This window comes from Chlorocebus sabaeus, chromosome 3 (genome assembly GCF_047675955.1).
Source record: "Chlorocebus sabaeus isolate Y175 chromosome 3, mChlSab1.0.hap1, whole genome shotgun sequence".
Lineage (NCBI taxonomy): Eukaryota > Metazoa > Chordata > Mammalia > Primates > Cercopithecidae > Chlorocebus > Chlorocebus sabaeus.
In genome coordinates this window covers 27,666,389-27,679,335 of record NC_132906.1, presented here as the reverse complement: position 1 = coordinate 27,679,335, position 12,947 = coordinate 27,666,389, and the positions used below count along the sequence as shown (strand labels likewise).

Genomic DNA, 12,947 nt, shown 5'->3' with positions numbered 1-12,947 from the left:
ACTGCAACCTCTGCCTCCTGGGTTCAAGCAATTGTCATGCCTCAGCCTCTGGAATAGCTCGGATTATACATAAGCGTGTGCCACTTTGTATTACTATTATTTTTTTTTTTAGTAGAGACAGGATTTTGCCACGTTTACCAGGCTGGTCTAACTCCTGGCCTTGGCCTTTCAAAGTGCTGGGATTATAGGCATAAGCCACGGTGCCCAGCCAAGGTATATATACTGGAATTGAACGATTAAGTAAATGGATGGTGGGTGATGGGAACTAAGTTTTTTACTACTGGAGTGGGAGCATACAGATAAGGAGAGGAGACTAGAATGATTCATGTGGTAATAGAGTTGGAAACATCAGCATAATTTCATGTTTAGCTTAAGGCAGACACAAACAGTTACATATAGAAATATCTATAGCCATGAGCTATGTATATATGTGTGTGTGTGTATATACACACACACTTCCTTGCTCTGCCAGCTGAAAGGGCCTATAAACAAGGACACTCCAGTAACAACAAATACACCTATCATCCAGATCTTGGTTTCTAATACCTTTTTCCGATAAAAATATCGACAGGTTATTCAAGAAATGGCTGACTCTAAGATGGGCAAGAAATACACAAGATGAATCTAGAGCAATCTTTGAGAGCCAAAAAAAATTAAGGAAGTGCTATAAAACAAAGACAAATAAAAAATAGCTACACTGATGAGGGTATATCAAAGGGAAACAAGAGCCAACCGAGCAAGGCCTGGTGGTTCACGCCTGTAATCCCAGTGCTTTGGGAGGCTGAGGCGGGTGGATCACTTGAGGTAGGAGTTCGAGACCGGCCTGGCCAATATGGTGAAACCCCGTCTCTACTAAAAATACAAAAATTAGCTGGGCGTGGTGGCACACACCTGTAATCCCAGCTACTCAGGAGGCTGAGGCAAGAGAATTGTTTGAACCTGGGAGGCACAGGTTGCAGTGAGCCAAGATTGCGCCACTGCACACGAGCCTGGGCAACAGAGTGAGACTTCATCTAAAAAAAAACAACAAAAAAAGAGCCAACTAAAAGAGCTCCCAATAGCCTAACCGAGGACGGTTTGAAAAACAAAATAAATAAAGTAGTACTGACTTGTAACTCAAAGTATAAAATAAATAGCCATGAGTCTATGCTGATATAAATGATTAACTGAATAAATAAATGGGGAAGAAGAGATACAGATAAATCTCCCCTGCAGAAATATTCCAAATATAATTAATGTAGATATTCCACACTTAAGGAGGGAGGGCAAAAATCCCCACTCCTTAAGTGTGGGCTGCCTATAGTGATTTATTTCCAAAGAGTATAGCAGGGAACAGGAGAAAAAGAGCAACTTTACAGTGGAGAAATTTGAGAACACCACCTACATTAGCCAGCTCAAGTTCCGTTAATCAAGCTCAATATCAACTCTGAGAAATCATGCTGACAGCATGTTCTCTTGATATGATGTGAGGAAAATGACATTTTACCTCTGAGATCACACTCCCCAAAACCCATAACTCCAGTCAAATTATGGATAAATATCAGACAAAAATTCCAACAGAGGGGCATCTTACAAAATATTCGGATACAAAATCCCCAAAAAATCAAAAACAAGAAAAGTCTGACAAACTATCACAGCTAGGAGGAGCCTAAGTAGACATGACAAGTAAATGTAATGTGGTGTCCTGGATGGGATCTTGGAATGGAAAAAGACATCAGGTAAAAACTAAGGTGAATATACTGTGGACTTCAGTTAATAATAATGTGCCAATATTGGTTCATTAATTGTAACAAATGTAGCATCCAAATGTAAAATGTTAATCACAGATAAACCTGGGTACTAGGTTACTGGAACTCTGCAATCTTCTCAATTTTTCTGTAACACTAAAAGTATATCTGGCTCATGCCTGTACTCCTAGCACTTTGGGAGGCCAAGGCAGGTGGATCATGAGGTCAGGAGTTCGAGAGCAGCCTGACCAACATGGTGAAACCCCGTCTCTACTAAAAATAGAAAAAATTAGCTGGGCATGGTGGCATGCGCCTGTAATCCCAGCTACTCAGGAGGCTGAGGCAGGAGAATCACTTGATTCTGGGAGGCAGAGGTTGCAGTGAGCCGAGATTGCGCCACTGCACTACAGCCTGGGTGACAGAGCGAGACTCCATCTCAAAAAAAAGAAGAAAAAAAAGGTTTTCAAAAAACAGTCAATTTTTTCACAATTAATGATAAAGACAGTCAAAATTGGTGGTATATGAGAATAAACCCTTAATTCCCTCTAATTTAGAAAAGTTTCTTGCAATGCAAAACCTTGACAATTCCACATCAGCTTACATTGTCTATATACTTTTAAAGAGTAACAATGTGTTCTTCAACCTACCATTTTTTTCTCCCATTTCTTGATGTCGTTTATAAATATAAAATTCTTCAAAGTTAGGTTTATCAAATCACTTTGATTGGAGAGTATCACTGGAATCCAACTGTGGTCTCTATGAAATTTGCAGTCCTCAGACAGAATATATCATTATACCATTCTAAACCTGATATACTTTGGTACTTGAATTTTCAAATAGAAATTGTGGCTGAAGAAACTTTCAGAAATGAGTGACAGTCCAACCAAAAGACAAGTCTATGAATCTTCATCCCATGAATATTTGTAGTGGTATCAGATCATTAACATTATCTTTGTAAAAATAAAAAACAACTCCATCTTTTGGTCCACAAATGGATGAAACATTCTGTAAGGAAAACAATAAAAAACAGTGCATATTTGTAAAGGACTATATATATATAAGAAAATAAGATATTGCTATAACAGCTTGATCTTCTAAAACAGCATGAACCACTACAAAAAACATATGTTATCTGGAAAAAATATGTAAAGTATCGAAATTAGAAATATTAGAGAAGGCCCACCCAATCCTATCACCCATATTTAATATATTTGTTAGTATTCACATTACTGACAATTAAACTATCTCCATTTTGTAAGTCTTTTATAAAAACTTTTAAAAAGGGGATAATACTAACTACCTCACAGGTTGTTCTGAGGACAAGACTTAATTACATAGAATAGTGCCTGACATATGAAAGATTCAAGGAATACTGGCAATTATTGTTATTATTTCAGAATGTAGTTTTAAAACAAAATTTGGATTGCAGTATATATAATTTTTTATAATCTTTCATTAAAAACATTTCCTGCATTTCCTCCATCATTAATATTTTAATACAACTGGCTGTACAACATACTTTGGTCAATAACCCATACATTATAGTATATTAAATATTTTAATAATTGAATTTTAATAAAATACTGATTAGTAATATAAACCTCTATATTCAATTATTTAGATTGTTTTCCTTTATAGATTAATTTTTAGTATAATAAATAATGATAAAATAGATATACTTTATACCTATCTCTGGCAATTGCCCTAGGATAACATATCTAGACATAGAATAACAGGTCAAAAATAGATCAACAATTTAAACTCTCAAGATGTTAGCCAAGATACAGTAAATTCTTCTGCCACTTCTACACCAAGCCATGGAAATGTTAGGAGACTTAAAAAATATATATATATAGCCATGCTGAAAACAAAAAGGGAACTCTCTAAGGGCCAAGTCTGTGAGGCCCTTCTGGGGAAAGGAAACAGATGGGAAGCTATAGAGATGATGGCAACCACAATCACAGCAGCAAAACTATGGGCAGGAATCCTCTCAGAGGAGATGAATGCACAACTAAGAGTCCTCAAACATCTGAAGAAGGCTACACTATGAAAGAGACTGAGCTAAAGAAGGAAATCTCATCCACGAAATAACTTACAATTTTGAAAAAAAGTCAATTAGATATCTCGGATATAAAAACAGTTGTTGAAATAAACTCAACAAATGACTGAATGACAGAACAGACTCACATGAAGAGCCAGTTAATAAGCTGGAAGACTGATTTGAGTAATTCACCAAGAACCCAGAGCAAAGAAACAAGAGGAGGCACAAAATTGAGGAAATGGAGAGAGGAGGCAATAATGACCAAGAATTTCTCAGAACTGGAAAACACATAAGCAAACTGAATCCACTGAGTACCAACCAGGATAAAATTCTTAATACACATCGCTAGACAAACCGTGACTAACTTCAGAATATCAAAACCACAAAGTCTTAGATGTTTCCAGAAAAATGTAGACTATCTAAAAGGAAGGTGTATCAGACTAGTAATGAGATTTCTCATCAGAAATGTCAGATGCAAAACGTTAAAGAAAAGTCAGTATGAACTCAGAACTCTATATCCAGCCAAGCTATCTTTCCACACTAAAGATGAAAAAAAAGACATTTACAGACATTCAAAGAGTCACTCAGAGACTGTGAAAGAAATAAGTATCTGATGATGAAAAATGAACCTACAAGAAAGCACTGAGGTATAAGCAGCAATAGTGAGCAAATAAATGAGTAAAACACATTGATGTTAAACATAAACTGAATTTAATAACAAAACAAAAATTCTTAAAGACATAATGAGAGACTATATTCTTTTTTGGAGGAGAGATGGGAGGGATTGTATCAAGATGACAGAAAGCAAAGCAGAAGCATGCTAAATTCTTTTTACAGGGGCCACATCGATACTGACTAAACGTACACTTTGTTAGGAAAACATAAATTTAAGAACTGTGTTGAAATGTAAAGTTAATCTACTAAAAAAAAAAACTGAACAAAGAAAACTTGGGGCTACCCTCAGTTAAAAATAAAAGTGATTCCAGCGCTTTGGGAGGCCGAGGTGGGCAGATCACCTGAGGTCAAGAGTTTGAGATCAGCCTGGCCAACATGGCAAAATCCCATCTCTACTAAAAATACAAAAATTAGCAGGGTGTGGTGGTGCACACCTGTAATCTGGGCTATGGGAGGCTGAGGGAGGAAAAGTGCTTGAACCCGGGAGGTGGAGGTTGCAATGAGCCAAGATCACGTCACTGTACTCCAGTCTGGGCGACAGAGCAAGACTGTGTCTCAAAAAACAAGTGGAAAAATAAAGTATAAAAGATACAAAGAGAAGCATATTAAATAATGACAAGAATAAGGTCAAAATATGTCAGTAATCACAATAAAGGTGAATTACCTATTAAAGGACAGACTCTCAGATTGGATGGCAAGCAAAACCTAGATATGATATTTTAAAATAAGAGACCCACTTAAGTTACACAAAATGTCACAGCAAGGCTGAAAATGAAGAGACTGGAGAAAGACATATCTGCAACTATAAGAAGAAACATTCATATTAAATAAGAGTTGAATATGAAAATCAATGTTGACAGAACAATTCACTGTAAGATTTAATATTCATGAACCTTTATGTACAAATAACATCACTCTGAAATATATAAAGCAAAATTTAAATAAAAGGAAAATGCACAGATCCACAATTTGATAAGAAAGTAACAAATCAAGAAACTGACAGATAAAGTGGGCAAATATCCAGGGTATAAAGGATTTAAATGACAAATTAACAAGCTTAATCCAAAAAATGTATAGAACCCTGCACCCAACAGAAAATACTTCTTGTGGGAGGAAACTGTAGACAAACTTAACTCTCATAAACTACCTGTGGAACGTGTAAATTAGTAGAGGTATTTTGGAGGCAAATTTAGCAAGACCTATTAAAACTAAAAATGCTCACGGCTTAAAACCAAGCAATTCCACTCTTACGTATAATATCCTTGACAAATAGTACATGTGCACAAGAAAACACAAAGATTTTCCTTGCAGCATTGTTGTATGGCAAAAAAACTGGAAACCTAATGTTCTCAAGAGAATGGCAATAAAATGTGCTATACAGCACACATCAAACAAAATAGGATTTAACAAAAAGACCAGTAAAAGAGACAAAGAGAAATATTTTATATTAACAGATCAATTGAGTCATACACTGGAACACTATGCAGCAGCTAAAAGAAACCATCCATAAATAACATAATGACCTATAAATAACATGTACAGGCTGCAAAACCAATGTCAAGAAATAAAGCTACAGAATGATGTACTATGGTATTTTTCCACTAAAAAAATACAAACGTATATATTCACCTATATAGAATATGTAACAGTACTAAAAGGTGTAAGTATTAAAAAACACTTGACAGCTCTGTACCAAAGTCTCCAGCAGGAGAAGGGAGGGAGAGGAGTAAGGGAACATTCCTTCTTCAAAACTTTCAAAGAACGGAGAATTTTTATTATATAGGAACTTCCAAGCAGGAAAAATACGGGAAGCTACTCAACTGTTTCTATGAGATAAATATAACCTTGACACGCAAGAAAAAACTCAAGGTCAAAATCTGCATTGTGCTGTTTATCTACAAGGTATCAATTTTGTAATAAAAGTGTACTTAATTTTTAAAAATTAAGTATATATAAATGTTCAAAAAGGAATTGTTCATTTTAAAGCTTTTTATAGCATATTGTCAAACTCTCTTCCAGAAAGGTTCTACCAATTTATACTTCCACTTAAGCACATTCAGTAATAGTTTTATTTTACTTTTTTTTTAGACATTAGGTCTCATTATATTGCCCAGGTTGGTCTTGAACTCTGGACTCAAGCGATCCGCCCCGCCGGCCTCCCAAAGTGATGGGATTACAGATGTGAGCCGCCGCGCACGGCCATAGCTTTGTTTTTTTTTGGGACGGAGTCTCCCTCTGTCACTCAGGCTGGGGTGCGGTGACGTGATCTCGGCTCAATGCAGCCTCCACCTCCCGGGTTCAAGCGATTCTCCTGCCTCAGCCTCCCGAGTAGCTGGGATTACAGGGGCCCGCCACCACACGCCTGGCGAATTTTTCTATTTTTAGTAGAGACGGGGTTTCACCATGTTGGCCAGGCTGGTCTTGAACTCCTGACCTGAGGTGATCCGCCCGCCTCAGCCTCCCAAAATGTGGGGATTACAGGCCTGAGCAACCGCGCCGACCCATATCTTTGTTTTTAAGCAGCTCTCACAAGCGTTCACACCTGAAAATTTGAAAACAACTGAACGTGCAAAAGTGAAACATGTTTCCTGGAGAAAATCTGCAAAATACAATAAAGTATGAAAGAGAAAATTTAAACACCATCCCATCATCCAGAGACAACTGGTGTTAATATTTCAGAGAGTAAATGGGCTTAAAAAACTTTTTTCCCCTTCTTTTTCATTTTGGCATAATAATTAAGCCAGTCTGCTTTGCTTCAGTGTACGGTCCCTCTTCGTTTCTAAAACTAGGCCTTAAAAATACACTGACCATTTTCTATCGGCTCCTTACGTTTTAATTATAACGACAGAACCACGGGTTAGTCACGCTTCTAAGTATTTCACGTGTTCTTATTTAATCCCCCTAACAGTCATGTGGGTTAAATTGGCAGCTCGTTTGCTGATGAGGAAGCTAAGGCATGTCATACCGTAAGTGGCAGACACAAAATAAGGAACCAGGCAGCATGGTTTCAGAGCCTATGCTTTGGTTACTCCATTTGACCTCTTCAAAGTTACTCCTCTCTTTGGCCTCATGCGTTAATATTTACAGAGCTCACTGCAGCTTTCCACATGCCAAAGAGCACAGTTAGTTACATATCTTTCCTTACCTAATTACTTATTGGGCTGTGGCTGATAGCGAGTTAGACGTGTTACTATCTAATCTGAACTCAGTTATCTTGGATGAATGACTGAACTTGCTGTATTTAAGGGCTCGTGTAATCTTACCTGTGAAATGGGCTAGTGGTTAAACCTTCAAGTTCTGCTTCTGGGTTTTCTACTGCTGTCCATTTCCTGCCGCCCCTTTGACAGCCTCACGTTCCCAGCAGCTTAGGAAGCACCTCATAAAGGCTGCACCCTGAGACAGACAGACAGGCTGAAATGGAGGTTGAGAACTCAGTGCGCCCGCGGCCCCTTCTGCAGCCAGGACTGTACTTGGGTGCCAGGAGAAGAGAGGCTGCAAGGGCTGGGGTCCAGCCCCTGCTCGGGCGGCCAAGGGCTCCGCGGCGTTGTCAGGTCCTCCGACCGCCCGGCTAGAGGAACTGTCGGGGGTCACCCACCGCGGTGCCTTGGTTTCACCTGGCTCCGCTGCGTTTTCTACGCTGCCCGCCTGACCTGAGGAGTGAGCTCTGCCAGCTCACTCCGCGGGTGGGACTCTCCTCTGACGCCAAGCCACCCAGACCTCCCGCGCGCAAGTGCCCTCTGGCCGGGAAGTACTTCACCATTTACTAGCTTTCATCTCAACCACAACAGTCCCGCCTCGCCTCCGCCGGGGATAAGGCACCGCGGAACCTCCGCCGTGAACCAGGCCGACCCACCTAAAGCGATCACTACGTGGGAGGAGTCGGACGCCGGCCGTCCCACCACCCAGCCTGGAGCCCATTGATTGGTCGCACTCCCTACTTGTTCGCGCCTCAGAGACTCGGCGGGCTTACCGTTGGCACCGCAGTGCCGCCCGAGCGCGCCGCCTCTCGATTGGCTGCTAGCGCTCTCGGCTTGTCTCGCGCTCTCTAGCTGGACCAATGGAGTTACTCGTAGTCGAGAGGCCGGCATCACTGGAGTGGTGGCGCAGCTGTTTCCTCCGGTAGGTGTGGGGCTGCCATCTTGTGTGTGGCTGGGACGGGGCTTCTTGGGGGTTGAAAACTTACATAGCGTCTCGCCGTAGTGGAGGGGTCCGGAGAGAACACTGGGGTAGAGGAGAGGCCTAAGGGAGGAGACCCAGCGCCTTCTCACTTGCGGGAAGGATGGGTTTCCTTCCTGGGCCTGAGTCTCATCCCTGGCTAGAGAGAGCGAGGAGTGGTGTTAGTGGTGGTGGTGTGGTGGTGGTAATAGCAAGGATCCCAGGTTTTGGTTTATTGGTCGTTGTGGGGGCTGGGCGGGGTCTTTGATGCCTTAACATTCATTCCTTGGTTCCGGGGAGCTCTTTAGTAATCTTTGTCTCACAAAGATTCTGGCCATCAACCCCCTTTGACAAAGGAGGCTAGCTGATGAACTGCCTGATTGAGAAAGAAGCAAAGCTAGTAATGGAAGGGGAGTGCCTCACTACTATTCTCAGGTTCAAAAGAGACCTCCTCTTCCGTCATTTTCCAGGGAGCGGCTGCTAAACTGTTTGCTCTTCGCGGGGGTTACTCTTTGAGACCATCCTTTGGTAATAGTGGGGGTCAAGTTCTGCATTTGGGCAAGATTGTTCTTTAGCGGGCAGCCAAGCATTCCTACAGCTGTCTTTTTTCCCCCTTCATTTTAAGCTAGAAAGTGGTGGTGTTGCGGAAACGGGACGTGAAGGAAGAATTTTGTCAAATCCTGATTTCCGCGAGAACGATATGTTATAAATCTCTGGGTCTGCCATGACATGCTTGGTCACTTCATGGAGCAGGAGGAGGCTTTGTTAGGGAAAGCACCTTAATTTCTGAGCTCTTTTTGGGTGGGAGGAAGAAGACGGGACTTAACCTCGTTTTCCTTCCTCCTTTTTTTTTTTTTAGCATTGTAATGGACGGCATGCATTGTCTTTCATTTGAGGGGAAAATGTATTGGATCTGAAGAGCAAGCTGATGAAAGGCTAATATTTTGTGGTAGATTTTAGCAGTTTGACTTGCATGAAAAGAAAGCCAATATATTATTGCCTTGAGCTTAGATTTCAGTTATTCAGCATTAACTGATGAACAACCGAATCAACAATACATGATAAAGACATCTCCCATCAGGAATACCAAACAACAAAACAAACAGCAAAATAATTGATGTTTGTTTGTTTGTTTTTGTTGCCCAGGCTGGAGTGCAAAGTGTAATGGAGCAATCTCGGCTCACTGCAACCTCTGCCTCCCTGGTTCAAGCGATTCTCCTGCTTCAACCTCTTGAGTAGCTGGGACTACAGACACCAGCCACCCTGCCCAGCTAATTTTTGTATTTTTGGTAGAGATGAGGTTTCACCATGTTGGCCAGGCTGGTCTTGAACTCCTGACCTTAGGCGATCTGCCAGCCTCAGCCTCCCAAAGTGCTGGGATTACAGGTGTGAGCCACTGCACCGGGCCTAACTGATGAATTTAAAATTAATTTTGGGCAGGGCTCCATGGCTTAACGCCTGTAATCCCAGTGCTTTAGGAGGCTAAGGAGGGAGGTTTCCTTAAGGCCAGGGGTTCGAGACCACCTTGGGGAACAGCGAGACCCATGTCTACAATAAAAGCCAAAAAATAGCTGGGTGTGGTGGCATGTGCCTGTTGTTGTAGCTACTGAGGAGGCGGAGATGAGAGTTTGAGGCTGCAGGGAGCCAACCACTGCACTCAGCCTGGGCAATAGAGTGAGATCCCAACTCAAAATAAATATAAAACAAATTTTTAATTCCTTTTTTTATTGAAGAACCTTGTAAAACCTAAGTTGCAAGAATTCAGGTATTGATAAAGTGGTGTTGATTTGGTAGCTAAAGTACATGTCAGGAAAAGTTATCAAGATCAGCTAAAAGATCCTGGGTGAGAAACATCAATAACAGTAGTAGGTCAGTACTAAATAATAATGCTGTTTAGCATTTAGATACAAATGCTAAAACATTGGTATCTCATTCACTGCATATATTAGATAATATAATTGTTCAATGAGTCAGTAAAAGAATGCAGTAATTGGGAGGTATGGACCTGTTTTTTTTTTAGCCTAATTGAAAAATAATTGTTGAATCTGCTTCCTGGAAAACTTGACTTTCAATTTGGATTAAATTTATTATTGTATCCAATTTAAACATACAAATAATGTTAAGGATAGGTTCGTAATCCTTGGTCTTTACAAAAAAATTTTAAAGGCAGAAAATTTAGATAACTAAGGTGAGTCCTCAAGCGATAATGCTCTATTTGCCATTGTTTTCTTGAAGACACATAAAATCTTTTTTTTTTTTTTTTTTTTTTTTTTTCTGGAGACAGAGTCTTGCTCTGTTGTCCACGCTAGAGTATGCAGTGGTGTGATCTCAGCTCACTGCAACCTCTGCCTCCTAGGTTCAAGTGATTCTTGTGCCTGTAGCTGGGACCACAGTTGTGTGCCACCACACTCAGCTAATTTTTGTGTTTTTAGTGTAGACAGGGTTTCACCATGTTGGCCAGGCTAGTCTCGAACTCCTGACCTCAAGTGATCCGCCCACCTCGGCCTCCGAAAGTGGGTACAGGCATCTTCTTTGTGGTTAAGATTTAAAACTTCAAATCCTTACCTTTTCTTTTGTCCAGCTGGGTAGCTTCAGTCTCCAAAATGCCTTTCCTTTTCATCTTTCTATTCTCACAGTCACTGCCTTAATTTAGCTTCTATTTTTCTTTTTTAAAAAAACATTTTAGACCAGGCATGGTGGCTCACACTTGTAATCCTTGCAGTTTGGAGGCCGAGGCTGGGGGATTGCTTGGGCCCTGGAGATAGAGACCAGCTGGGCACTGTGGTAAAATGCTGTCTTTACCAAAAATACAAAAGGTTAGCCAGGCATGGAGGCATGTGCCTGCAGTCCCAGCTTCTTGGGAGGCTGAGGTAGGATCACCTGAGCCCAGGAGGCTGAGACTGCAGGGAGCCGTGATTGTGCCTCTGCACACAGAACTAGACTCTGTCTCAAAAAAAAAAGTTTTAAAATAAAAAACATTTTTTCATTTCTAGAAGCCAGGAAATAAAAAAAAAAAAATCTTAGTGCTCCCTTAGCAGCACATACACTAAAATTGGAACTATACAGAGAAGATTAGCATGGCTCCTCTGCAAAGATTACATGCAAATTTGCAAAGCATTCTGTATTTAAAAAACCAAACATTTTATATGACATTGTATTATTCACAAAGCCCACACTCCTCAGTTTGGAATTTCTGTTACTTAAGATAGAGGTTTGGCTACTGTGATGGAGAAATTTAAAAATAACTGTGGCCTTAATACAATTTTTTCCAATGGAAAAATATGAGCTGATCAGGTGGCTTTCCTACACACAGCTGTCAGGGGCCCATGCCCCTAGCATATTGCTCTGCCATTCTTAATGCAGCTGTATCTTGAGGACCAAGATGACTGCTTCACATCCTTCTGTTATATAGTACATGCTGAAATTGAAGGGTAAAATGTGTTATGGTAGGGGACACAATATTTGCAAGTGGTAGTAGGGGTAGGATTTTATTTCACTGCCTTAATTTTTTAAAGGTCATTTTTACATTGTCACAGGAAATTTTTAAAGTAACAGTTATATCACTGCTGTTAGGATTTCATGAGCTTTTAATTGTTCTTTCAGGTTCCTGACAGTTATATTGCGGAGAGAGGAGGGTAACTTGTGCCTTTCAAATACTGTGCTTGTGGCCTATATTGTTACTTGCAGTCCTGGGGCCTACTTTGTACTTTGCATTTCTCTCTGTAGAAATGGTTCCCACAGCCAAAAATCACTTTTTTTTTTGTTTTTTTGAAACGTGGTCTCGCTCCGTTGCCCAGGCTGGAGTGCAACGGTGCGATCACAGCTCACTGCACCCTCTGCCTCCTGGGTTCAAGCAATTCTTCTGCCTCAGCCTCCTGAGTAACTGGGTGACAGTTACCCACCACCATGCTCGGCTAATCTTTGTATTTTTAGTAGAGACAGGTTTCACCATGTTGGCCAGGTTGGTCTCGAACTCCTGGCCTCAAGTGATCCACCCAACCTCCCAAAATGCTGGGATTGCAGGCATGAGCCACTGCATCCAGACCACATTCTTTCGAAAGTAATTGATGCTTAGATCAACAGCTTCCTTCTTTTTGTTGGTTTGTTTGTTTTTGAGGCAAAGTCTCCCCGTCACCTAGGTTGGAGTGCAGTGATTGCAGCTTTGACTTCCTGGGCTCAAGCGATCTTCCCACCTCAGCCTCCCTAGTAGCTGGGACCACAGATGTGTGCCACCATGCTCAGCCAATTACAATTTTTTTTTTTTTGGTAGAGACAGGGTCTCCCTGTGTTGGGTTGGTCTTGATCTCTTGGGCTCAAGTGGTCCTCCCACCTCCGTCTCCCAACGTGCT

The 12,947-nt window shown here is 41.0% G+C and overlaps 2 protein-coding genes and 1 non-coding gene across 17 annotated transcripts in view; 2 read left to right on the top strand and 1 right to left on the bottom strand.

Annotated features, from left to right (window-relative positions):
* Positions 1-8,521, bottom strand: part of SETDB2 (SET domain bifurcated histone lysine methyltransferase 2) — a 51,458-nt gene extending 42,937 nt beyond the window's left edge. For 5 of the 12 annotated variants that reach the window (XM_073014190.1, XM_007960398.3, XM_073014216.1 and 2 more), the window contains exons 1-2: positions 7,707-8,289; positions 2,375-2,732 (exon numbers count right to left, since the gene is read on the bottom strand). In XM_073014190.1, the coding sequence (XP_072870291.1) occupies positions 2,375-2,390 (16 nt within the window). In that variant the 5' untranslated portion in view covers positions 2,391-2,732; positions 7,707-8,289. Of the gene's footprint in view, positions 1-2,374; positions 2,733-7,706; positions 8,361-8,413 lie in introns of those variants that run through there. The other 7 variants (XM_073014197.1, XM_073014230.1, XM_073014224.1 and 4 more) reach the window with 4 other exon arrangements.
* CAB39L (calcium binding protein 39 like) overlaps positions 8,483-12,947 on the top strand; it is a 141,636-nt gene continuing 137,171 nt past the window's right edge. For 3 of the 4 annotated variants that reach the window (XM_037986682.2, XM_037986684.2, XM_037986681.2), the window contains exon 1: positions 8,483-8,562. The gene's annotated coding sequence lies outside the window, so the exon portion shown is untranslated. The remainder of the gene's footprint in view (positions 8,563-12,947) is intronic. The other variant, XM_037986683.2, reaches the window with a different exon arrangement.
* On the top strand, positions 11,622-11,727 carry LOC119620128 (U6 spliceosomal RNA). The gene has a single exon (XR_005236592.1). It is a non-coding gene; the product is annotated as a U6 spliceosomal RNA (small nuclear RNA).